Source organism: Scardinius erythrophthalmus (assembly GCF_964197995.2).
Source record: "Scardinius erythrophthalmus genome assembly, chromosome: 2".
In the NCBI taxonomy this organism is placed as follows: Eukaryota; Metazoa; Chordata; class Actinopteri; order Cypriniformes; family Leuciscidae; genus Scardinius; species Scardinius erythrophthalmus.
Genome location: NC_138222.1, coordinates 58,827,273 through 58,854,200, shown reverse-complemented (window position 1 = coordinate 58,854,200; position 26,928 = coordinate 58,827,273). Strand labels below are relative to the sequence as shown.

General features: G+C 40.8%; 1 protein-coding gene across 1 annotated transcript; it reads right to left on the bottom strand.

The window, feature by feature from the left end:
* Positions 1-20,946: 20,946 nt before the first annotated feature.
* Positions 20,947-21,818, bottom strand: LOC308681044 (interleukin-8-like). The gene is made up of 3 exons (XM_081349564.1): positions 21,675-21,818; positions 21,311-21,449; positions 20,947-21,202 (listed from the first exon to the last, which is right to left on the bottom strand). The coding sequence occupies exons 1-3, from the start codon at positions 21,736-21,738 to the stop codon at positions 21,130-21,132; spliced, it is 276 nt and encodes a 91-aa protein (XP_081205690.1). The 5' UTR covers positions 21,739-21,818; the 3' UTR covers positions 20,947-21,129.
* Between the last annotated feature and the right edge of the window lie 5,110 nt (positions 21,819-26,928).

Genomic DNA, 26,928 nt, shown 5'->3' with positions numbered 1-26,928 from the left:
TGTAAAGTACCTAAGTTTGTGTGTTCTTGACGTCTTTTCTTTGAACCCTGCAGGTAGTTACATTAACGTATCTATTAATAGTTTTACCTATGGAACTTTATATGAAATGTATGATGAAAATGTGTGTAATATAGCAACCCAAACAAACAACTGAAATTATTCTGTTAAATTGAACTCTTCCACCATATCTAGTTTTAAAATGAATCACTGGGACTTGCCATCCTAGGTCACATTACTATAAAAATTACTATAAGATAAAATTACTTCAGTTAATTTACCATCGCATGTACCCTTTGCTAACGCATTTGTGGAAGGGGATTCTCCCCTCATTTACTCTCCCTTATGCCGTCCGAAAGGTACATGATTTTCTTTCTTCAGATGAACACAAATTTTTAGAAAAAAAAAATTAGACTTTTAGAAAAATTATCCATCTCTTGTGTTCGCGTGTCGAATAATGCAAGTGAATAGACAACAAAATGCTGAAGGTCAAAAAAGTCCAAACACACATCCTGACAATAATCCAAGAGCATTGTAAAGCTCATATGATAAGTGCAGAAAACTTCCTGTGTGAACAACACAGCAGCTGTTTGTAGGCTGCATGTAGTTTCTGGAGCATGCACTTGCATTATATTGGCTTACAATAAATGGATCATTTTTCAAAAAATCTCTGTGGAAAGAAAGTCAGATATACATCTGGGATGGCACAAGGGAGAAAAAAAAGAGATAACTTTTTTTGTTTTATATACTGCAGTGGATACTTACTACTGAATGATGGGCTTGGTTCTCTGTTGGTGCTTGTTCTGCTCCGTAAACATTGTTCCAATGCTTGATCTAAAAAGTGTGTTAATTATTACCTGTGTGTTAACAGACTATTGATCAGGGTGACATAGGACCATTTTTTAATGTGTTCCTTAAGTGTTATAGAAATCTGGAGAACCCTTACTAACATTAACCAGAGTTTTGGTATACTAACCAAATGGTAATAAAGTATTGTAATCAATCCACCATAAAAACATGGTTTCTAAACTGTTACTATAATAAAAACCATGGTTAATTTAGCAAAGGACCCTGGGAACATGTCCTTAAAAGAACAGCTCATCCAAAAAATAGAGTTCTCTCTTTATTTACTCCATGTTGTTCCAAAACTGTATGAATTTCTTTTGTAGAACCTTAATTAAGATATCTTGAGAAATGCCTTCATTGTTTTGTTTTGTTTTCCCATACAATGGGTTCCAATGTTGTTTTATTCCCAACATTATTGTGTTTCACAGAAGTAAGTCATACAGGTTTGAAAATACTTTCATTTTGAAAGGACATTTATTTTTGGGTCAGCTAGGCCTGTAAACTCAAGAAGATAGGTAAAATGAGGGTCTGGAGGGTTTGAACCAGTGTGCCTTTGAGCAGAGTTTACATGTTCTGCCTCTATTTCACGTGTATTGTAATATAACAATACTCACTGCATCTGAAGATCATGTGGCTGGATCATATTTATTCCCAAAATTCCTGGATCATGAGGGAAACACACACATACACAGCAGTATTAGCTATTTGTATATTAGCATTTTACTAACAGAGACATTTGCGAAAGCTTGCAAAATTGCACTCACCAACTCCAAAACATATTATGATGACTGATCGGTAACGTTGGGCCTAACGTTATATCCCGCGATCAACACCTATTCATGTAATGGTAAAAGATGAGGAAGCAATTGCAAGTGTACTCATTTATTGAGAAGGCAGAACAATGAACAAACAACAGCTGGGACACAGGATGGCAACGCAGGGACCCCGATGGTCAGATGATCCAGTGCAGACGGTGAAGTGGTGCGGTGAGTCTCCCAGGTGACGAATAATCCAGAATCCAAGGGAACACGAACAGAACAGGAACAAGGTAGGCACAAACTCGACACGAAGACTGGGAACACAACCGGGAACCACATACAACGATCTGACAGGGGAAATGAGAAAGTGGTGAGTATTTATGGGGTGATGAGATGAGCTGCAGCTGGTGACGGGAGTGATGAGCTAATTGTTGATGATCGCTGATCAGACGACCCGCCCACACAATTAAAGCACAACACACACATGACAACAGAGCACGAGACAAGAAGAAGACAATGGATTTATGAACCGTGACAGTACCCCCCTCCCTAGGAACGCCTCCTGGCGTTCCCAGGCTCCCTTACCTGTCGATTGTAATCATCGATAAGGGAGTGATCCAGAATGTCTCTAGCAGGTACCCAACTTCTCTCCTCCGGACCGTAACCTTCCCAGTCCACCAAGTACTGAAATCCGCGTCCCCTTCGCCTTGAGTCCAGAACACGATTAACCGAATAGGTGGGTTCCCCATCTACGAGTCGCGGCGGGGGGGGAACCGGGGCGGGCGGATTAATGCGTGCAAAAAAGACGGGCTTAATTTTAGACACATGAAAGACGGGATGAATCCTCCTGTACACTGGAGGAAGATTGAGGCGGACTGTCACTGGACTAATGATTTTAGTGACAGAAAACGGGCCAATAAATTTTGGGAGCAAGTTTATTAGAAACGGAGCGGAGCGGAATGTCCTTAGTAGAAAGCCACACTTTGGAACCGACGACATATACGGGAGGCCTACGCCGGTGGCGATCGGCTTTGGCCTTGGTGCGCGCCCCCACTTGGAGTAGAGTCTCACGGGCTCTAGTCCAAGTGCGGTGACACCTCTGGACAAAGGCGTGGGCGGAGGGGACCGCGACTTCGGATTCCAGACTAGGAAAGATAGGTGGCTGGTACCCTACACTACACTCAAACGGTGACAGACCCGTGGATGACACTGGCAACGTGTTGTGGGCGTACTCCACCATAGACAGCTGCTGACTCCAGGAGGAAGGATTCTTGGACACTAAACATCGCAACGTTCTTTCCAAATCTTGGTTGGCTCGTTCGGTCTGACCATTGCTCTGGGGATGGAACCCGGAGGACAGACTGACAGTCGCCCCCAGAAGTCTACAAAACTCTCTCCAAAATTTGGACACAAATTGGGGACCTCTGTCAGAAACCATGTCCGTCGGGAGGCCATGAAGCCGAAAGACGTGGTCAATGATGATCAACGCTGTCTCCTTGGCTGACGGTAATTTGGGCAAGGGAATGAAATGGGCCGCCTTCGAGAACCGGTCCACCACGGTTAAAACTACCGTGTGACCCTGGGAGGGTGGGAGGGCGGTGATAAAATCTAGAGCGATATGGGACCAGGGTCTCGAAGGCACCGGCAGCGGTTGAAGTAACCCATCCGGGGGTCGATTGGAAGTCTTACCCATGGCGCAGACTGAACAAGCCAAAACAAAACTGTGAACGTTACGAGCCATACCAGGCCACCAGAATCGTTGCTTGACTAAAAATTGAGTACGATTAACTCCTGGATGGCAAGCCACATTGGAACAATGACCCCACTGAATAACGCTGGACCGTAGACCCTCAGGCACAAATAAACGGTTCGGTGGACAACGAGTCGGAGGCGTTACCCCTTCTAAGGCCTTCTTGACCTTCGATTCGACCTCCCATATGAGTGAAGAGATGAATAGATTCTCTGGTAAAATGCACTCGGGAGTAGACGGGCGTTCGGAACGGTCAAAAATGCGCGATAAAGAATCGGGTTTGATGTTCTTGGAACCCGGGCGGTACGAGAGAGTAAAGTCAAAACGACCGAAAAAAAGAGCCCACCGAGCCTGCCTGGAGTTCAATCTTTTAGCAGTCCGAATGTATTCCAAATTCTTGTGATCGGTCCAGACGATAAAAGGTACCCCCGACCCTTCTAACCAGTGGCGCCACTCCTCCAATGCTAACTTGACTGCCAACAACTCCCTGTTGCCAATGTCATAATTACGCTCGGCAGGGGATAAACGATGTGACAAAAACGCGCAGGGATGCATCTTGTCGTCTGAAGGAGAACGCTGGGATAACACTGCACCTACCCCCACCTCTGACGCATCGACCTCCACCACGAACTGACGTGATGGATCAGGGGTTATCAGAATAGGGGCTGAAACAAAGCAACCCTTCAGTTTGGCAAACGCAGCCGAGGCTGCGTCTGACCACCTGAACGTAGTACTGGGGGAGGTCAAGGCGGTCAGAGGCGCGGCTAGTTGGCTGAAGTTGCGAATGAAACGCCGGTAAAAATTGGCGAACCCCAGGAACCTCAGTAGGGCCTTACGGGAATCTGGGTTTGGCCAATCCACCACAGCCTTAACCTTGTCAGGATCCATGCGCATTCCCTCAACCGAGATGATGTAACCTAAGAAAGGAACAGACTGTGCATGAAAAACGCATTTCTCCGCCTTGACAAAAAGCCCATTCTCTAGCAACCTCTGAAGCACTTGTCGGACGTGTTGCACATGTTCCTGGAGAGACGAAGAAAAAATCAATATGTCATCCAGCTAGACATAAATGAACTGATCGACCATGTCTCGTAACACATCATTGACAAGTGCCTGGAAGACCGCTGGGGAGTTGGAAAGGCCGAAAGGCATAACCAAGTATTCAAAGTGCCCCCTGGGGGTGTTAAAAGCGGTCTTCCACTCATCCCCCTCCCTGATGCGGACCAAATGATAAGCGTTACGTAAATCCAATTTCGTAAAGATAGATGCTCCCTGCAACCTCTCGAAAGCTGAAGACATCAACGGCAAAGGATAAGTATTCTTTACCGTGATGTTGTTCAACCCCCGGTAGTCAATACAAGGTCGCAGCGACCCATCCTTCTTCCCCACAAAAAAGAACCCCGCCCCCGCTGGAGAAGAGGAAGGGCGGATGAACCCCGTTGCTAGAGAATCAGAAATGTATTTCTCCATGGCCTCTCTCTCCGGAATCGAGAGTGAATATAACTTGCCCTTAGGCGGAGACGTACCTGGTAATAACTCTATAGCACAGTCATAGGGACGATGCGGAGGAAGAGAAGCAGCCCGAGACTTACTGAACACCTCCTTCAGGTCCAGGTACTCCGCGGGCACGTTAGATAACTCCACTGTCTCCTCCTGAAACACAGGGACAGAAACAGACGGACAGGCAGACACTAGACAAGACTTATGACAAAAGCTACTCCACGAAGACACAGACTGAGATGACCAGTCCACTTTGGGGTTATGACGGGTGAGCCAGGGATGACCAAGGACGACGGGTGCAAGGGGAGTGTCCATGATGTAAAAGGAGATGGTTTCGGTGTGGTTGCCTGATGTGATGAGAGTGATGTCTTCGGTGGCAAGTGAAATGGTAGGGAGTTCTTGACCGTTGAGTGCGTGTACTGCAATCTGATGAGTGAGGGATCTGAGAGGAATTTGAAACCTGAGTGCAAAAGTGTAGTCCATGAAATTACCTTCAGCCCCAGAGTCCAGAAGTACTCGACAGTCGTGACGGTGAGAGGACCATCGGAGCCTTACCGGGAGGAAAGTAGATGTGGATGAGGTCTTCTCGGCAGAGATCCCACCCGACAGTAGCCTCATATTTACTGCCGGGCTGGGCCTTTTAACGGACAGTTGTAAGCAAAGTGTCCTGCTCTTCCACAGTACATGCAAAGGCCCTGGGATCTCCGCCTTTCCTTCTCCTCCCGGGAAAGCCGGGCTCGACCCACCTGCATGGGCTCGTGATCTTCGACGGGGCCGACCGCGTCCCTCTCTCTGGATCGTGGTGCCTCGATCCCTCCTGGGACCCGCTGGGACTGAAGACGTCGATCAGCTCGAGAAAGACGACCATCCACTCTTATCGCCAGGGCAATGAGATCACTCAATCTGGCCGGGAGGTCCATGGCGTAGATCTCTCGTTGGACGCGGTCGGTCAGCCAGCCCATGCAGGAACATGTCCCACTGCGCCTCCTCGTTCCATTGGCTCTCGGCTGCCAGAGTCCGAAACTCGATCGAAAAGTCAGATACCGATCTCTCTCCTTGCTGAAGGTCGGCTAGTACTCTGGCAGCCTCGCGTCCGGACACGGAGCGGTCGAACACCAGCTTCATTTCTTCGGAGAGCCTTTGGAACGAGGAGCAGCATTCTTCCTGATTCTCCCACACCGCCGTTCCCCAAAGCGCCGCTTTCCCAGTCAGAAGCGCCAGAACAAACGCGACCTTGGTTCGCTCGTCGTGGAAAGTACGGGGCTGCAGAGAAAAATGCATAGAGCATCTGGTCAGAAAGGATCGGCAGTAATTGGGTTCACCTGCGTAAGCCTCCGGAACCGGCAGGCGGGGCTCTGACTGGGATGGGTCCGCTGGTGGTGGTGGGGGAATCGGCGGTGCGGGTGGCGCAGCGGAAACCTGTGGTTGTTGTAGCTGCTGGGTGAGCCCGGACACCTGCGTTACCAGAGCCTGAACAGCGCGAGCTGTCTCATGGAGATTCTTCTCCTGCGTGTCCATCCTGTTCATGCATTGATTCAGGAAATCCTCCATAGGATTGGGAGGACCACTCGCTGCTTCCATGCTTAGGGTCAGATCGTTCTGTAACGGTAAAAGATGAGGAAGCAATTGCAAGTGTACTCATTTATTGAGAAGGCAGAACAATGAACAAACAACAGCTGGGACACAGGATGGCAACGCAGGGACCCCGATGGTCAGATGATCCAGTGCAGACGGTGAAGTGGTGCGGTGAGTCTCCCAGGTGACGAATAATCCAGAATCCAAGGGAACACGAACAGAACAGGAACAAGGTAGGCACAAACTCGACACGAAGACTGGGAACACAACCGGGAACCACATACAACGATCTGACAGGGGAAATGAGAAAGTGGTGAGTATTTATGGGGTGATGAGATGAGCTGCAGCTGGTGACGGGAGTGATGAGCTAATTGTTGATGATCGCTGATCAGACGACCCGCCCACACAATTAAAGCACAACACACAAGAAGAAGACAATGGATTTATGAACCGTGACAATTCAAAAGCCTAGTTTGCATATTCTTCTAGAGTCAAAGAGTGTGGTTCGAGTCCCTCTCCGTCTAAAGAGACAATGTTCTCAGTCATTGGAGAGTTCCTATGCCGAGTTTTTGTAATTTTATTTTTTAACTAAGTTAACGTTAGCTGACAATATTTACACATGCTAGCAACACATAACATTAGCCTAATACATTGAAACATGTACTAATATCGATATTGCTCTAATCACGTTTAGATTCTCAATTGAACACTATATTTTGATGTAGCAGTATTGTTTTTATAAAATAAAAAGGTTTTTAACGTTACCTTCCGCAGACTGCAATATGTCCGTTACACGTTGTCAAAATGCATTATCCATATTCCTTGTTTGTTCTTCATTTACATCCCGCAACTCGCTCAAAATAAAAATGTAGCAGTCAGATGTAAAATAATCCATGTTTTAAACAATATTTGCCACAGAACCGACGTATGCTAGTACTGAAGATCCCGAGCAGCACACACACCCACTGATCCACTCACTCCAACAGACGTACTCAAACTTGACCTGTAAAAGGCGCACATATTTGTCATTTGCCAGATTCCTGGATGACAATCTGAATAACCAATCATGCTCAAAACAACTCGGAGAGACAGCCAATAGAGCTGGTAAGTCCCGCCCCTTCAGTAAAACCCCGCTGGACCTCTAGGTTGAAAAATCGTCAATGCAAGTGAATGGGAGAAAATAATTATTTTCTGGTCCCGTTTGAATTGTGCCATGAATGTGAACATATATGTTGTCTGTGAATTTTTTATATAATTTTTCATGTTACGAGTTTGACAGTATATGGTATGATTCTTCGGCTAGCAGTTGTGGAAGAGACACAACGAGAAAGACTACATGTTGCCTATGTGACGTCACCCCATAAAGTTGACTTACCCGTGGTTTTCACCAACCTCAACGATTTTGTCCTCTCCCTGAAAGAAGGCGGTGAAGTGCACCAAAGACACAGCCATGTTTAGCGGGATCCGTGAGCTAGTGTCCGTGTGCTAGTGGTGTTGACGTTTCAAACGCGTCGAAAGCAGCGAAGAGTTGTAGTCCACAAAATGCTCTCACACAAAGTCTAACCGTATCAAACTTCTACCCGCTAAATTGTAGCATTCTTTACACGAAAAGTTATATAAAAAATTTAACATATGTTCACATTCATGGCAAAATTCAAACGGGACCAGAAAAGAATAATTTTCTCCCATTCACTTGCATTGACGATTTTTCAACCTAGAGGTCCAGTGGGGTTAGCGGAAGGGGCGGGACTTACCAGCTCTATAGTGTGGTAACATTGCAATTACAGGAAAAGATGACATGTTTTAAAAGAAAGAATATGAAAAAATATACACGTGCTATTTAGCCAGCAGCCATATCACCTTGTAGCCCAAGACTGGTTGCCCACTGAAGCTAAGCAGGGCTGAGCCTGGTTAGTACCTGGATGGGAGACCTCCTGAGAAAAAAACAGGTTGCTGCTGGAAGAGGTGTTAGTGAGGCCAGTAGGGGGCGCTCACCCTGTGGTCTGTGTGGGTCCTAATGCCCCAGTGTAGTGACGGGGACACTATACTGTCAAAGAGCACCGTCCTTCGGATGAGACGTTAAACCGAGGTCCTGACTCTCTGTGGTCATTAAAAATCCCAGTATGTCTTTCGAAAGAGTAGGGGTGTAACCCCGGCATCCTGGCCAAATTTGCCCAGTGGCCTCTGTCCATCATGGCCTCCTAATCCTCCCCATATATACTGATTGGCTTCATCACTGTCTCCTCTCCACCAGTAAGCTGGTGTGTGGTGGGCGTTCTGGCGCAATATGGCTGCCGTTGCATCATCCAGGTGGATGCTGCACATTGGTGGTGGTTGAGGAGATTCCCCCCTTCTATGTAAAGCGCTTTGAGTGTCGAGAAAAGCGCTATATAAATGTAATGAATTATTATTATTATTATTATTTATTTAGCTGTATTTGTAGGCTGGCTGTTATATTTATTCAATTGGTTAAATGGTGTTATGCAGTGTATGATTAAAAATTTAACTTAAAATAACTTATATAACAACATATATTTACCACTGCTCTGCTAAACAGCAATTTAACAGCACTGTAAAAAACATCCCCAAGTCAAAAATTTCTAGTGACTGATCACATCTAAATTTTTCAATTAGTCTGACGTATTATTTCTCATTGAGCCAATGTTAACTGACTATTGCAACAAGAATTGCACTTGGGCCAATTAAAATTTTTAGATGTGACCAGTCACTAGAAAATTTTCACTTGGAGAGGTTAGAATTTTTTTACAGTGAGAGCAAACAGATTATATATTAAACAGAGCAAACACTGCCAATGCATTCAAATAAAATTCTGTATGTAGACCTATATGAAAAACTAATGGATTGGTATACTCTGGGTGACATTATTACATCCATGTGACCCATAACGACCCTTTTGCACTTTAACAAATTATTGACCTTTCCTTTAGAAACACTCTTATGCCTAATAATGTCAACTTGCTTTTCACCCTGTGAGGCACTGTTACAACAAAAAATAGGCACTGTTTCACAACCTGTTGGTTGGTTGTACAACCTGTTAATCCTCTGTCCAACACAACACTTTGCTAACATTGGCATAATTCTATGGGATGATTATAGTCTCAATATGATTGACACGTGCAAGCACACTTATCAATGAACTTCATACATGTTGCAGAAATGTTTTATCCATGCCTTTCAACTTGCGTGTGCAAAATTCAAAATTGAATGAATGTGAAGCAATTTGTACAAATAGAGACATTTTTGTGAATACAAATGTTTTCCTTTGTATTAGTGTATCATAATTTGCGCATGCAACACAGAAGATGTGCATGTGTGGATCAGGTGACACGCGTGCATTCATTGACGTCTTTTCTGAGTCGATCTCATTTGATTCATTTGGATTTTGAGACTTTCTTTTCGCGGTTTTTAAGCATTTCACAACCCACACACAAACAACTACAAATGAATAGGCCTGGTAATAATTATTAATGTGTGCACAACTACCCATCTATTTGACAAATTCACAAATGTGTGTCACTACATTTAAACTAATACAATACAACTTGTGTGTGCAAAATCCAAAATCACATGAATGTGCAGCATTTTGTACAAATAGAGACATAGTTGTTACTACAAAACCTCGATTTTAAATTAATGTAGGCCAGAATTTGTGCGTGCAACAAGTAAGATGTGCATTTGTGGATCAGGTGACACGCGTGCATTCATTGACTCGTTTCTGAGTCGATCCTATTTGATTCATTTGGATTTTGAGACATTGGGTGCTTCTCAATATCCCTCCTCGTCTCCTCTCTCCTCCGTCCTCCATCCTATGACCCGGAAACCGATCGAGCTCAGCCATCTTGAAGGACATCTCAATTCTCTAATTGCACCGCGAGGAGTCGAGGATCGAGGAGTGAGGAGCTTCCTGAGGAGTCATGAGCGAGGATACACAGGTGGATCCTATGCGGAAGAGTTTTATCGACTAAAACGTGACGCACGTATCAATTCTCCTCCCCCTTCTCATCGGTCACAATAATTTTGATTTATACTTTAATTTTGCAGTTTATTTAAACCACACACCTCACATATTTCAACAGGGTATCTTTCTTTATTATTATTTATTATGAATTTCTTAAATAAACAAATTTCAACAACATGAGGGCAGATCCACTGAGCGCTGCTGATGACGCGATGAAGTGACGCTCGAGTGATCAAGGATTCCAATGTATACAAAAAGCTTTCATTCGATCCCTCCGTCCTCGCGTCTTTTCCTTGCAGCCTTCCCTCGCATCCTACAGGGGGCGGAGCTGAGACGCGAGGAAAGGAAGCGAGGAGAGGAAACGAGGATGCACAAATAAGAATTGAGAAGCACCCAAAAAGCTTTCATTCGATCCCTCCGTCCTCGCGTCTTTTCCTTGCAGCCTTCCCTCGCATCCTACAGGGGGCGGAGCTGAGACGCGAGGAAAGGAAACGAGGAGAGGAAACGAGGATGCACAAATAAGAATTGAGAAGCACCCTTTCATTCCGCAGTTTCGCCTTGCATGATCCACACACAGATGTCTGAGTAAACCTGCTACCACTAGATGGCAGTATTCCGCTAAAACAGACAACGGCAGCGTAATCAAGCGTTCTTCCTCATTTAAGACGCTTAATGTGAGTGATATTGAAGCACCACATTTAGTACACAATATTGGCCTACCTTATTAATAAAGCATATTTATAGAGGCAAACAGATTGCATCAGATTATGAACAACACTCATAGAAAAACATTATAAAACGCTTACCGTGTAATAGCGCGATGCATGTTCAATAAGGTGTATTGGCAACTGAGTTTAAATATCACCGTCATTACTGCGTTGACGTTAAGCTTTTTCTTTATAATATGCGCTATGGGAGGAAAACTATATAGCCTACAGACAAGAGCCTATATGAACGCGACGCGCGGCGTTTCACGTTAATGGCATTTCCCTTCCTGAGCCTGTTAAAAAGAAAAAGCTTAACATTGCATAAAGCTTGGCATTTTTTCGTGTTAAAAAAACGTTAAATTTCGCATTTGCGTTCATATTATAGGCTTAATTTTTATCTGACTACACATTGTCTATACATAGCCTAGTAGGCTATACAAGCTTTGGAATTTGAAAACGTCTGTTTTTAAATGTTAAAGACAATTTTCGCAGTAGGCTACATTTGTTTTCCATTGACCCATAAGCCACTGTTATAGGCTATATGAGTTTTAACAATATGCAACCATTGTATATCGACATGAAATGTTAATTGAAAATCAACTGGCCCTACGTGTGTGTAGCTGCATATTTCTACATGAGAATGATTTGACGCGCTAACCACTGTGTCCAAATTCAGGGTCTACATCCTCCTTAGGATCCTTCCTACCCGTGCTGCGTTCCATTCCACTTTTAGACACGCACTTGCGAACTTCCCTAAGCACTTCCCCTCGGGGGAATCCCCGCCACCATTTTGAAGTGCGTTCCACTTCCTGAAGTGGACGAGGGAAGTTTATATGGACAGACCCTCGTTCCCTCGATCTTGACCGAGGGAGCGAGTCTACTTCAAATGTACACTTCAGGCACCTATATGTCCCACAATGCAGTACGACTGTGACGTCACCACATATCTCGTCTAATCACCACCACAACAGACAACTCTATGATATATTAATTATATTTTTTTATTTTATTTAAAACCCAAACACACATAAACATTTGGATGCTGCATTAAACAAATTCTTAAAGGATTAAAAAAAATGTAAATAATAAATCAACTCCACAGCTGATTCCAAGTGATCAAGGGCTTAGGACGTTCCAGTTCAGCAGCCCATTATGGCAAGCCATTTTAACATTTAAAAGCTAGACTGGATATGTGTTGCAGATATCTTTAATTCAGTTTTGCCTAGTCAAAAAGAACATTTCAGATATCCGCAACTACATTCTTCCTATCCATAATTGTCATTTCAGATATCCACAAAGACATTCTTCCTAGGACAAATGACATCACTTTTGCCATTCATTTGAATGGGGTCTATCATTACAGATATCTACAATTCAGTTGCAGATATCCACTATGTGAATTACGGATATCTGTAACTGAATTGTAGATATCTGTAATTCTAGTTTGAGATATCTTCAATTAGATTCTGACTAGTCATAACTCCAGTTCAAGATATCTTTAATTCACCTCAATTCAAGATATCTACATGTTCCTTTTCAGATATCTTAAATTAAGTTTTGACTAGGCGAAATTACGTTGTAGATATCTGTAACTGGAGTTATGACTAGGCGAAATGGCGTTGTAGATATCTCAAACTGGAGTTAGGGATAGTCATAATTTAATTGTAGATATCTATTATCAAGTTAAAGATATCTTGAAATTAAGTTTGATTAGAGATATCTGAAATTTGAGATATCTGTAACTTTTATTCTGCCTAGTCAAAATGTAATTACAGATATCTTGAATTAGAGTTTTGACTAGGCCAAATGACGTTGCAGATATCTGTATGCATGCATCACACTTTAGGCGGGAACAGAGCGTGTTGTTCAAATCATCAAATCACATAGCACCTGTTAACTGTTAACTTTAATTAGCACTGATTAGCACCATGTCGGAGCAACCAGAGTTTTTAATCGTCTTTTTTCATGCTGTTTCAAACTGAAAAAATAAAAAATAAGAACTAATCTGAACTAAGAACTTTGTTTCTCATCTAAGAAAGTTAATGCCATTGTACTTTCAAGAATAGCATGCATGTAAGCATCTTTATTAAAGTGAATTAGTGTGAATCTTTTTCACGCATAAATCTTACGGCAACAACAACCTTTTAAGCATGAACATAAACAAAGCATTGTAAAAAAAAAAATTTTTTTGTATATAAAAAACATTTTCTGGTGCTTTTTTCGATTACAGCCAACGCCATGCCTGCTTCTTTCTTCTTCCATTTATAGAAATAAAGAAATTAACCCACTTTTTCTTTGATTATGGTGGGGAGGGGAAATGGATATGTAAAACAGAGCAACGTCATGCACAATAATTTGCACTAGTCATAATGACGTTTGAGATATCTTTAACTTTCATTCTGCCTAGTCAAAACTGAATTACAGATATCTGCAATTGTCATTTAAGATGTGTGACGAGTTGAATGTCGTTTTCAATGACGTCATTGCAGATTTCTGTAATTCAGTTGTGCCTAGTCAAAACTGAATTACAGATATCTCTATCTGTCGTTTCGACTAGTCACAATTACGTTACAGATATCTTGAATGACAATTCCAACTATCCAAAATGTAATTACGACTAGTCAGAAAGACATTGTTGATATCTACAATGTTAATTCCGGATAGTCAAAATTAGCTTTTAAATGTTAAAATGGCTTGCCATAGGCCCATTGCAGTTTCCGCCAGTAGTGGGCACTTGTGCAACGTAAGCAATGACGTACATCCGAGTGAACGAGACGGAGGGAAGTTAGCGAGTGAGGGGCATAACAATAGGCTTGTTTGAGATGCGCCTTGCCTCGCCTGAAATGTAGTCGAGAGTAGGCGGCTGCAGTGAGAGGAGGAGTGAAAAAAGCGCAGGCAAGCCGGACAGATCTCTCTTCTCGTAGTGGATTTGACACCTGTGATATCAAAGATGGATATCGCGGGATTCACGCTTGTGCAGTGTTGCTAATAAACTGGATGTAATTCAAGTTCTGTTGCTTTTATGAAAATAAATATAATGAACAATACACCCAAAGTAGGCTTAGCCTATTTAATTCCATTCCAAATACATGTTTATCAATATTTTTTAATCTTTAACAGACATGTGTTTTTTTTTTTTTTTTTATAAAAATTACATTGCATAACCCAAAGAGATCACACTGTCAGATAGTTTGGGAATATTAACACATAACATATACACATAGAACATGATATTAGAGCTTTAAAATCAAACATTTTAAAAGAGAACAATACATCACAGTTGTTTAAACCAATGAGCATTAAGCTGTGTCGTCAGCAAGTCGTTTCCCATCGTGCTTTTGATCAGCGCAGTCGGTGGAGAGCATAGACAGTAAAAGAAATGGACACAGCGACCCCATTGGAACTCAATTGAGACAAGTGAAGCCCGTTTTCAGCGATTTCTTAGCACTTCCTTTCCTGACGCGCAGACTCAAACCGAGCAAAGCGTTACACGGACCACGTGAGCGACCCGTCTGTCTTCTAGTAGCTGTGCCGAGAGAAATCTGAATCATTCCCTTCCGAATCTTGCAGAGACGGAGAGTGTGATTAGGAGCTGTCCATGAGCTTGGAGCAGGAGCAACTTTTGCTAAGTATTCTGATTAATTATATTGTCATTTTGCCTCCACGTTCCCCCGATTGCCCGCGAGCTTCTCCTCCCGTCCATACGGTAATCTCTCTAGTGTGCGACAGAGAGTCGCGTGGTTATGACGCAATCGTTAGCCTACTTTTACAAAAACTGCTTCTACGGGGCCATAACATAAGCTACAAGGTAATGGAGCATTTTATACATTGTCGTGTTTCTTTAGAAATAAAAAATGGACAAATGGAGTCTTCAAACGCCTCAGATGTAAAGTTATTCGCTGTCAAAGTGACGCCAAAATGAATGGAAGTCAATGGGATTGCTAACGCAAGTGAAGTTCTGCTACAAGATGGCGGCACCCGGTCGACTTCAACTTCCGGTCGACTTCCTTCCCACTTGGTGGAGAGCAACTGCGCGCGACTGCAGAATCCGACAGGTGTGCCTTGCGCTCGCGAGAGATTTTTGACATACGTCAGCATGACATCAGAGCAAGGCGGACCGCACTCGGTCCTACGACGACCGCAAAGCCCGGAAGTCGGTGTTTGTGAATTTGGACAGCCTACCCTTCTTTCACATATTTTCAGAGGAGAAAGGCCGCGAAATTTAAAAATACTACTGTTACTGTGTCACGAAATGTAGTTTTAAGAGTTTTTCAGTCGACAATGTAGTTGTGTAAAGCTCAAATCTGTGGTTTATTTATAAAGAGAGCGCCATTTTAAAAATGTTTTCTGACGGTTTCGGAGTTGTGAGATCCAGGGATCACCGGGCGCTCAGCGCTCATGTACCCCGCCGAGAACAGCCTTGCCTCGGCTAGAGCTTCTAGACGTTCGCCGCTGTCAGTCTAGTGAGAATAATTCGTCTTGTGTTTATCTAACAGGCGATCTTTGGTTTCATTAATCTATAATTTGTTCCTTGGCAGATTGTTGTGGCTGAGGGCAAAGTGAAGTTTCATAACTTTATATATTTAGGCTTATTTAACTTTAACGGTGTAGCCTGCTGTATGTTTGACTGAATCGTTTACTTTATTTCTTGACTTGTATAGCTTCTTATACCTTTTAAAAACTGAAATTTAACAAAAAGAGACAGGGTTGCGTCATTTTATGTTATATAGCCTATGTAATAATATGTTAAAATGTATAAATTTACATTATTTATTATTGTTATTATAATAATATACCACTTGCGATTATCAATCTATTATAGTTATGCTGTTAAATTATTTTACTATTCATAGTAACTAACTATTTAACTTATTATTTTTATTGTCTATTCTGTAATTGATATTTCATATTCTATTGCTATTATTATAGTATTATAAATAAACTATATGCTATTATCAATATATTATTATTATATTAGTACTTATGATATTATATTCATTACTATATGATAATATATTTTCATTACTATTTTATTTGCAGTATGTTTGTTTATTTTATTGACTAAACTATTTACCATTAGCCTACCTCTCACTTTATCTTATATTTACTATTTGCATTGCACTGTAGTTGTACCATATCATATGTATTACCATAAAGGATCCCACAATAAGAAAACTTTATTTAATTTAATGTGTAAATTAAATTATATCTCAGTATGGGGGTGTTCACAATTCTTATTCAAGAATGAAAAGTTAAATACATGACAAGCCTGAGCTTTGGCCATTCCTTATTAAAAAAAATAAATAAAAAATTCAACCACTGAAAAAAAAAAATTTTTTTGAAAAGCCAGTTTTTAAAAAACTTACATCGAAAAGCATACTCCTCTCCCACTCCACTACCGCTCGCTTCGTCCGCATTGCGCTCTGCCGAAAAGAATTATGGGATAGGTAGGACGGGAAAGGATCCACCACACCCATCCTTCCAATTCGGGGAAAAGGAGGACATATTTGTGGGCCGCATTTGAAGGATCCTACGAATTTGGACAGCCTTCGTCGCGGCGCTGTGACGTAACATCCTTCAAATGAGTACTCCGAAGGATGTAGACCCTGAATTTGGACACAGCCCACGGCTCATGATGCACAAGGGAACGTCTGCCAATTCCACTAACTGCGTTAAAACGTATAATTTGTTTTAATTAAAATTACTTTTAATATTTAAAAACAGACATTTTCAAATTCCAAAGCTCGTAGAAGGCTGACTTACAGGTAAATTTGCATTTACTATAATTTGAATGAATGACTGGACGTTTATATTTTTTTGACTGTGAGTGGAATTTGCAGATGGTCCCTTTAGAAAATGTAGCCATGCCTACACCTTATTGAACATGCAACGCGCTATTATATCCTACGTTAAGCATTTTATAATGTTTTTCTATGAGTGTTGTTCATAATCTGATGCAATATGTTTGGCTCTATAAATATGCTTTATTAATAAGGTAGGCCAATATTCTGTACTAAATTTGGTGCTTCAATATCACTCACATTAAGCGTCTTAAATGAGGAAGAACGCTTGATTACGCTGCCGTTGTCTGTTTTAGCGGAATACTGCCATCTAGTGGTAGCAGGTTTACTCAGACATCTGTGTGTGGATCATGCAAGGCGAAACCGCGGAATGAAAGTCTCAAAATCCAAATGAATCAAATAGGATCGACTCAGAAACGAGTCAATGAATGCACGCGTGTCACCTGATCCACAAATGCACATCTTACTTGTTGCACGCACAAATTCTGGCCTACATTAATTTAAAATCGAGGTTTTGTAGTAACAACTATGTCTCTATTTGTACAAAATGCTGCACATTCATGTGATTTTGGATTTTGCACACACAAGTTGTATTGTATTAGTTTAAATGTAGTGACACACATTTGTGAATTTGTCAAATAGATGGGTAGTTGTGCACACATTAATAATTATTACCAGGCCTATTCATTTGTAGTTGTTTGTGTGTGGGTTGTGAAATGCTTAAAAACCGCGAAAAGAAAGTCTCAAAATCCAAATGAATCAAATGAGATCGACTCAGAAAAGACGTCAATGAATGCACGCGTGTCACCTGATCCACACATGCACATCTTCTGTGTTGCATGCGCAAATTATGATACACTAATACAAAGGAAAACATTTGTATTCACAAAAATGTCTCTATTTGTACAAATTGCTTCACATTCATTCAATTTTGAATTTTGCACACGCAAGTTGAAAGGCATGGATAAAACATTTCTGCAACATGTATGAAGTTCATTGATAAGTGTGCTTGCACGTGTCAATCATATTGAGACTATAATCATCCCATATAATTCTATACAAGTTGCAACAAATACCCCAAGTTTCACTGGCAAGGCTTAAGCCTGTAGTCCCAGACTAAAATGCACATTTCAGCTGTTTTACCTGAAAGCAACTTGCACTGACTTACAGTGAGGAAAATAAGTATTTGAACACCCTATTTTGCAAGTTCTCCCACTTAGAAATCATGGAGGGGTCTGAAATTGTCATCGTAGGTGCATGTCCACTGTGAGAGACATAATCAAAAAAAAAAAAATAAATCCAGAAATCACAATGTATGATTTTTTAACTATTTATTTGTATGATACAGCTGCAAATAAGTATTTGAACACCTGAGAAAATCAATGTTAATATTTGGTACAGTAGCCTTTGTTTGCAATTACAGAGGTCAAACGTTTCCTGTAGTTTTTCACCAGGTTTGCACACACTGCAGGAGGGATTTTGGCCCACTCCTCCACACAGATCTTCTCTAGATCAGTCAGGTTTCTGGGCTGTCGCTGAGAAACACGGAGTTTGAGCTCCCTCCAAAGATTGTCTATTGGGTTTAGGTCTGGAGACTGGCTAGGCCACGCCAGAACCTTGATATGCTTCTTACAGAGCCACTCCTTGGTTATCCTGGCTGTGTGCTTCGGGTCATTGTCATGTTGGAAGACCAAGCCTCGACCCATCTTCAATGCTCTAACTGAGGGAAGGAGGTTGTTCCCCAAAATTTCGCAATACATGGCCCCGGTCATCCTCTCCTTAATACAGTGCAGTCGCCCTGTCCCATGTGCAGAAAAACACCCCCAAAGCATGATGCTACCACCCCCATGCTTCACAGTAGGGATGGTGTTCTTGGGATGGTACTCATCATTCTTCTTCCTCCAAACACGTTTAGTGGAATTATGACCAAAAAGTTCTATTTTGGTCTCATCTGACCACATGACTTTCTCCCATGACTCCTCTGGATCATCCAAATGGTCATTGGCAAACTTAAGACGGGCCTTGACATGTGCTGGTCTAAGCAGGGGAACCTTCCGTGCCATGCATGATTTCAAACCATGACGTCTTAATGTATTACCAACAGTAACCTTGGAAACGGTGGTCCCAGCTCTTTTCAGGTCATTGACCAGCTCCTCCCGTGTAGTTCTGGGCTGATTTCTCACCTTTCTTAGGATCATTGAGACCCCACGAGGTGAGATCTTGCATGGAGCCCCAGTCCGAGGGAGATTGACGTCATGTTTAGTTTCTTCCATTTTCTAATGATTGCTCCAACAGTGGACCTTTTTTCACCAAGCTGCTTGGCAATTTCCCCGTAGCCCTTTCCAGCCTTGTGGAGGTGTACAATTTTGTCTCTAGTGTCTTTGGACAGCTCTTTGGTCTTGGCCATGTTAGTAGTTGGATTCTTACTGATTGTATGGGGTGGACAGGTGTCTTTATGCAGCTAACGACCTCAAACAGGTGCATCTAATTTAGGATAATAAATGGAGTGGAGGTGGACATTTTAAAGGCAGACTAACAGGTCTTTGAGGGTTAGAATTCTAGCTGATAGACAGGTGTTCAAATACTTATTTGCAGCTGTATCATACAAATAAATAGTTAAAAAATCATATATTGTGATTTCTGGATCTTTTTTTAGATTATGGGCCCTATCTTGCACCCCGCGCAATTGACTTTGTACACCAACGCATGTATCATTCCTATTTTGCACCCGCGCAAAGCGCGCTTTTCCCTCCACAGAAGCACGTCGCTAAACTAGGGAATGAACTTGCGCTCCCTGGGCGGTTCAGCGCAAAAAAGGAGGCGTGTTCCGGCGCAAACGTTCCTTCATGCTATTTTGCAGGTTTAGAAAACAATTGCGCCACTAACCAGGAAAAAATAGTTTAAAGTCAGTGGCACATTGCGCATGTTATTCATATGCTATTTTAAGGGCGCATGCTTGGCCATAAATAACAATGTAGCATGTGCACAACGCTCATACACTTTGATTCTCTCATCTACACAGAAGCAGCAGTTTTAATTTTTGCAAATCATACATTATTACGATAGATAGATAGATAGATAGATAGATAGATAGATAGATAGATAGATAGATAGATAGATAGACAATTTATTATAAAAGCATACATCTAGCTTACACATTCACCCAAATTATGATACGCCTTTTTAACCAAAGTTAATTTGGGTGGGTTTCTCCATCCCCAACGTCCCTGACGAGAGCGTTGCTCTCCTTGGCTGTGAACCGCTCCTCGCGTGGGCCTGGCAAATCCGCCTTTATTATAGGAATCCGCTTTAGAACAAGTGCGCCTGCTCTTAAAGGGAATGTGAGATGACGCTCTGATTGGTTTATTTCACGTTACGCCCAAACCACACCTATGAATAATGAAGCTACTTCAGACCAACCCATTTTAGATTTGCGCCTTTACTTGCGCTTTGCGCTTTGACACTTGCGTTTCAGATCGTTAAAATAGGGCCCTATGTCTCTCACAGTGGACATGCACCTACGGTGACAATTTCAGACCCCTCCATGATTTCCAAGTAGAAGAACTTGCAAAATGGCAGGGTGTTCAAATACTTATTTTTCTCACTGTATATGTATATGTATATATGTGTATATATGTATATGTATGTATATGTATATATGTATATGTGTATATGTGTATATGTATATATGTATATATATATATGTGTGTATATATATATATGTATATGTACAGTATATGTGTATATATGTATATATGTGTATATGTGTATATATGTGTATGTATATATATATATATATACATATACATATATATGTACATATAATATATATATATAATTTGACCTCTTGAAGTGGACAAAGACCATTTTTTTGAAGATTGTTGGAAACGGAAAAAAAACCCAAACCCCTTTAATTCTACATAATTTCCACAATATTTTCTATAGGCTACTTTATTAATGGAAAGTGTTAGCAATAGCACTTTCAGAAAAAAAATTACGATACAGTCTAACATTTGCCATTATGAAAGCTTTTATAAATTGCAAAATGCTTAGTCAGAATGTGTTTTTCTATGAATCAGTTGTACAGGAGATTATACAGGAGATATAATTTTGCAATTGGAGACGATACATGTATGTTTGCATAGAACACGTACATTTTTCACAGGACTCTAATAAACACCATAAGCTTTTGCATATAAAAAACATAGATGAGAAATTATCCTTCTATGATCTTTTTCACCCATTCATCTTTGGGATTGAGGCAGGTCTGTCCTTGTTTCAGAGTGGCACTATGTGAGACAAAGAAGGTTTAATGAACACCGATTAAAAAACAGATTAATGCATCCTATCTATCATGCATCCAGATTGTACTGATCTTTGGTGTATATCACACTCACATGATCTGCATGTTTTTGCATTTTGCTCCTGCAGGAATCTTCTCTATGTTCTGAATTAGCTTTGGATTAATTGGTATTCCTGAATACGTTTGAATACACGGGCAGCGCAGCTGTGGAGCAAACAGTCTAGCAGCGAAGACTTGATGAAAAGAGAGAAATAAGAGTGAGCAATAATTCTTTCAACACATTTTAGAGCTGATTTACAGCAGAACTGAATTATCTGATCTAACAATCTGTATTGTATTCAATCGCTATATAAAGGTGATTTGACACATGACAGTTTTTAATCCTTTTAAAAAAATGTCTTAATTTTATCAAGTACAATTGATATTGCAAATGACATGCAGAAAATGCCTCTGCTTACCTTCTTTTGTGGACAGCAGTGCCATGCAGGTCAGAAAAAGAAAGGCTGCAACGGTGAACTTCATTGTTGTGAAATTTCCCACCGAGCAAACAACGTGCAAGTATAGGCTATAGAAGCGGTATAAAGCTGCTGGAATTAACTTTACCGTCTGTTGATAGTGTTTGTGGATTATCTGGCAGGACTTTCCCTTTTAAAGTACCGCACTACTGACATCATGCTTGTTTAAAGTGATTGTGCAACAGGTCTTTCTTCAGTTAACCCAAATTCTGCTGAAGGCACCCAGGAGATTTAGCTTTAGACTCATTTTTCACAGATGACAAGCATTTTTAGCAGAAGGAAGAAAAAGATCAAATGAGGATTGTGGATTGATGAAAAGCCAATAAAATCCATTATCATAATATACTATATTAGCTTTGACAGGCCAAATGAGATGCTCTCCGACTGGATGGACCTTTTTGCATTTGGCAATGCGCTGTAACACCATGTAAGAAGCCTTCAACTTCTGTCCTTCTTCAACACTATCCAACTTCACCTTGAATTTGGTTTTGTCACCATGTGTGCATATATCATTTGCAAATGTCTTGTCTGAATCCACATTTTAGGTATGTGGAATTATTTGTGTAAAGACCATCCGTATGGGCGAAGGTGTAATGCTTCTTTTCAGCGTTCAGAAGTTCACTTCATTTTGAGAATTTGGTTTAAATTTTACTTTAGCTTTTGGGTTCTAGCTTAATCTGACTCCAATTTTAAATGATTGTCAAATTTAGATTGTGTGTCTTGTTAGAAAATAATCATAAATATTAATAATGATTTAATTTAGATCTTTGATTATTCTAAGCATCCCATTCTTTCAATTCTTCATTCATTAAGGGACCCAATGCCGCACATAGTCACACGCCCCGGGTTTACGTGGATCTCACGGACACAAACTCACCAGTCTGATCTTGCTCAAAGATGACTCTATAAGAGTAAGACATGCTCTGACAGAGACACAGTGTGTGTTCAAAGTGTAAGGCTTAAAGGATTAGGTCACCTCAAAATGAAAATTCATCCATGTCTTTCTTTTTTAGTTTTTTGTTTTTTATTTTTCTACACACAATGGAGTTCAATGGCAACCAAGACATTGTGTCACGGTTCATGAATCGGCTGTCTCATTTCTGATGTGTGTGTGTGTGTGTGTCTGTGTGTGGGTGTGGTTACTCATTGTGTTGATTATTGTCGCCAGCTGTGTTCAATCCCCGTTCCCTTTATATGTGCAGTAATTCCATCTCATGTTGTCAGATCGTTGTGGCTTCCCCGGTGTTGTGTCCTGTTCCCGTGTTTTGCTCGTCTCCTCGTGTGGATTCCTGTCTACGTGGACCCGCTTCGTTGTGTTTCACGCTGTCTGGATTGTTTATTGTGTTCTGGTTCCGATCACCGCACACCATCACCGGGTTGCCCATTGAAGTCCCTGCGTCATCTCGCCATCTGAGTGTTTGTTTCCCCGACCTGTGTTCCTCTGACCATCTTCAATAAACATTATTTTACTTGCAATTGTATCCGTCTCTGTTTCACAACACATTGAAGTCCAAATCAATGCAGTTTCAAAGGGCTCTGAAGTGCTTCAAAGGGCTCTGCACGATCCCATTCGAGAAATTTAGGGTCTTATCTAGCGAAACGATCGGCCATTTAAAAATAAATAAATAATTATATACTTTTTAACCACAATTGTTCATCTTTGTTGCTGGTCTGCGACACGCCACGTATTCATGAATCATGAATAATAATAATATAATAATAATAATAATTCAATAATAATACTAGTGCCACGCATAGATCTGTTACAAACATACACATAAACAACATCTATCTCGTCACTACATTCACGCATCACATCCAGAACATTTTTGAGGATTACACAGGTTGTTTGCTGTAAAAACACATGCTTGTCACATCAGGCCATGAACTTGTCAGGCTTCTGACCACAACATACAGTCTATGCGTGGCACTAGTATTATTATTTTATTGTTTGAATGTAATGCCATTTTTATCATTTTCTTTACTACTTCAATGTATGGATATATATTCAATATTGTATGTGCATGAAATAAAAGTTTGAGTCACTTAACTTGTTATTCTTTTGTGACCATATCTGAGCTCATATAAAAAAGTAACTATTACACAACTTGCGACCCTGATTCTTTTGGAGGTGAAAAAAAAAGAAAAAAACAAAACAAAAAACATATGCTCTGGTGAATTGTTCACAAAAAGATCCATAACATGCATTGAGATAGTAGGTTGGAATTTCATTCTGTGCAGACTTTGTTAACTTCTATTATAATGTTAAGATGAAGTTATGTTATGATGGTTCAGTTAAAGACTTTTAGGTGACATTGTCATATTAATTTGTCTTGAGTTAAAATAAAACTCAATGTTGTATATAACAGCACAGATCGATAATAATTTAAATGTTTTTCAAAAATATACAAACACTTTTAAACAGTATTTAAACTGCGCGACACAGTCTCACCCCTCATTTACAACGCACGTCTGCGGCGCATTACAGCTGCGACAAGGTTTTATTCCGTCCTCCACGCGGTGCGTCAAAATAGACTAGGCGCCTATATTTATAGTCAGGTCCCAAAATAGATAAATAGCCCTGGATAAGATGCAGTAGGCATTTTTGAGGAAAAGTACTTCAAGTGTTGTTTCTATATGATTTTTAGGTGCTGAATCCATTTCTGCCGTATAACAAGTTGTAAACATGTAACGGAAAGCAGATGATCAGGTCTGCCTTTGTGTTGATCAATCAAATCTAATCAACAAACAAAAGGTACTGATTAACCCCTCAAAACAAAACAACAGTGTTAGCAGATGCTCGGTCAGGTCCCCTGAGTTAATCTCATCAACTCAAGAAGATATTCACACTGAAAACGAAGGACAAAGTTCGCCACGCGGTTCCACGTGTGCACGACTCTGCATACACACACACAAAACACAGACTCCTTATCATGCCCGACCACTTGTGGTCAAAATTACCTTTTTAAAATGTTTAAAATGTATTTCTTGCTGTGCTTATGATACTTATACCCGAAATACGATATCTATAAGCTTTATTGATATGTAATCAGTTTAATATGCATGTAATCACGAGAAATCCTGTTTCTTTGTGTTGTTGACTAACAGAATTGTCATTCGCGGTATTGTTTTGTTCAGAAGAACACAACGGTGTTGAATATTTAGCACAGAATATTAGAGGATGCATTATTTGATTAATACCAGTTTTATAAATGTTTATGAACGAAGTTTATTCCGCCAGCATTAGTTAGAAGAGGCGTGTACCTTTCCAAATGAAAGGACATGACCACAATACGTCCTCCCAGGCGATTGGGTCACGCACGAAAGGGGGCGTGACTTGAGCTCCTTCAAAACACAGCGGGCTCTCTCACCTCTCTCTCTCTCACCTCGCTCTCATCCTTCCTCCTCTTCTACCGGCGCGACGCTTCCCCGAGGAACATCCCGGAAGGCCTCGGACAAACACATGTTCGAGTCGTAGCAGCCGTTCCTTTGCAACTAAGTTATATTTGCCTCTTCCTTCACGGAAGATGAAGACGAACTTTCTCGGTAACGTTACATTTCAGTGAGCCTTTTCAAGCTTCCCGCGACACCGGAAGACGCAGTCGAAACAGGACCTCGTCCGCGCTTTCAGCATCAACCAAACAGAGAACAGACTTGCAAGTATATTTATCTGATAATAGCTGCTTTTCTGGGGTCCGGCTTTTAGGTTTCTGTATGTAACAATTACTAGCTTTCTTTCTTTCTTTCTTTCATTTCATTTTATTCTTATCACGTATGTTATTATTGTTTAAATGTTTGTTTGTGTTTATTGTTTGCATTTTTACGTACGTTTCTATTCGTAGCTCATATAATTTTTAGTCACATTTATTAAAATCCATTTATACTTTTCACTGTCTCTGTGTTTGAAAACCCACCATTCTAAAGTCAATGAAACAAAAGATCCAGCTACAAGCTCGATATTAGACTACATTCAGTAGTTTTAATTAATAAACTCAGAAGATTTGATGTCCGTGGCCAGGAGATCAAACTTTCTTGGAGTTTGTAAAGAGATAACCCTTCTTAACTGTGATAATCTCACCTTTATTCGCTGGACGAATAACGATTAGATCAGTTACAGAACCAGTTAATCTCTATAATTGATAAAATAAAGGTACATGCGACTTATGAATTATTAATACTTATTAATATTTCCACAATTCCCTATATTCTTGAGCTAATTCAAATTTACCCAAAGTCGTATTCGCTACATTTTGGTGGAGTTATTTTAGGCAGTTTCAAACTTTATTTGGTGGGCAAAATTCAGTTTCAGTGAATGTGTATTATTGGTATTAATATTTGTAACGTTACACGCGCGTTTTGAATTGTGAGGTAAAGTCTAAGTATTTTTAATCACTGTTAAGAGCTAAAACTGCAGTTCATGACATTACATTGTGTCTCTGTAAAGACGAAGCAAAACTCTTTACAGTTAGTACATGTAATATGATTTAAACCGACTAAATGAAGACGAAGGATCTCTTTTAGGACGAGGACGTAAACCTGATCTGAACAGTGCTTCAGTTTTCAGTCGTAATAGGCCTTATACAAAACGTTAACGATAAACTCCTGGTTAGACATTGGCGTCGCGAACCAATTTTGAAAAACCTACGCATAAAATCATAAAAGGGCTATTTTGATTAATGCTTATGGGAGATGAGTAGATGATAATTCCTGCTCATAGCTGTTTGATGCATGTGTGCTCACGGCTTAAATTCACAGATGTCTAATTCCTGTCGTGCTCATAGCTCTAATTAAGTAAAACAGAAGAATAATCCCTGTTCCTGTAATGAACAGAAGATAATACCTGTTCATAGCTGTAAGTAAACAGAAGAAGAAAAATTCCTGTTCACAGCTGAAATAAACAGAAGATAATCCCTGTTTATTCAAACCGTTTCATGTATAATGTGTAAGTAAACCGAAGTCTAATGCCTGTTTACTCACAGCTCGATTAATTAAAAACGGAAGTTTTAATGCCTGTTTTATTTAAACCGTTTCATATATAATGTGTAATTAAATAGATGTGTAATTCCTGTTAGTCACATGTTATGAAACTCGTGTAATTTTCCGCATGCAACAGAGCGCGAAATACTCGTGATTTCCACAGATAAAAAAAAATCTGCTGTCTAAATTGCTGAATCACGTCACCGACACTAGAGGGCAG

Bases quoted from the DNA above. Each gene is read 5' to 3' on its own strand.
- LOC308681044 (XM_081349564.1), bottom strand. From the start codon at position 21,738: ATGAAGTTCACCGTTGCAGCCTTTCTTTTTCTGACCTGCATGGCACTG. The intron at 21,450-21,674 runs GTAAGCAGAGGC...CTTTTCATCAAG, and splicing joins ACTGCTGTCCACAAAAGAAG to TCTTCGCTGCTAGACTGTTT. The intron at 21,203-21,310 runs GTGAGTGTGATA...TGTCTCACATAG, and splicing joins TGCAAAAACATGCAGATCAT to TGCCACTCTGAAACAAGGAC.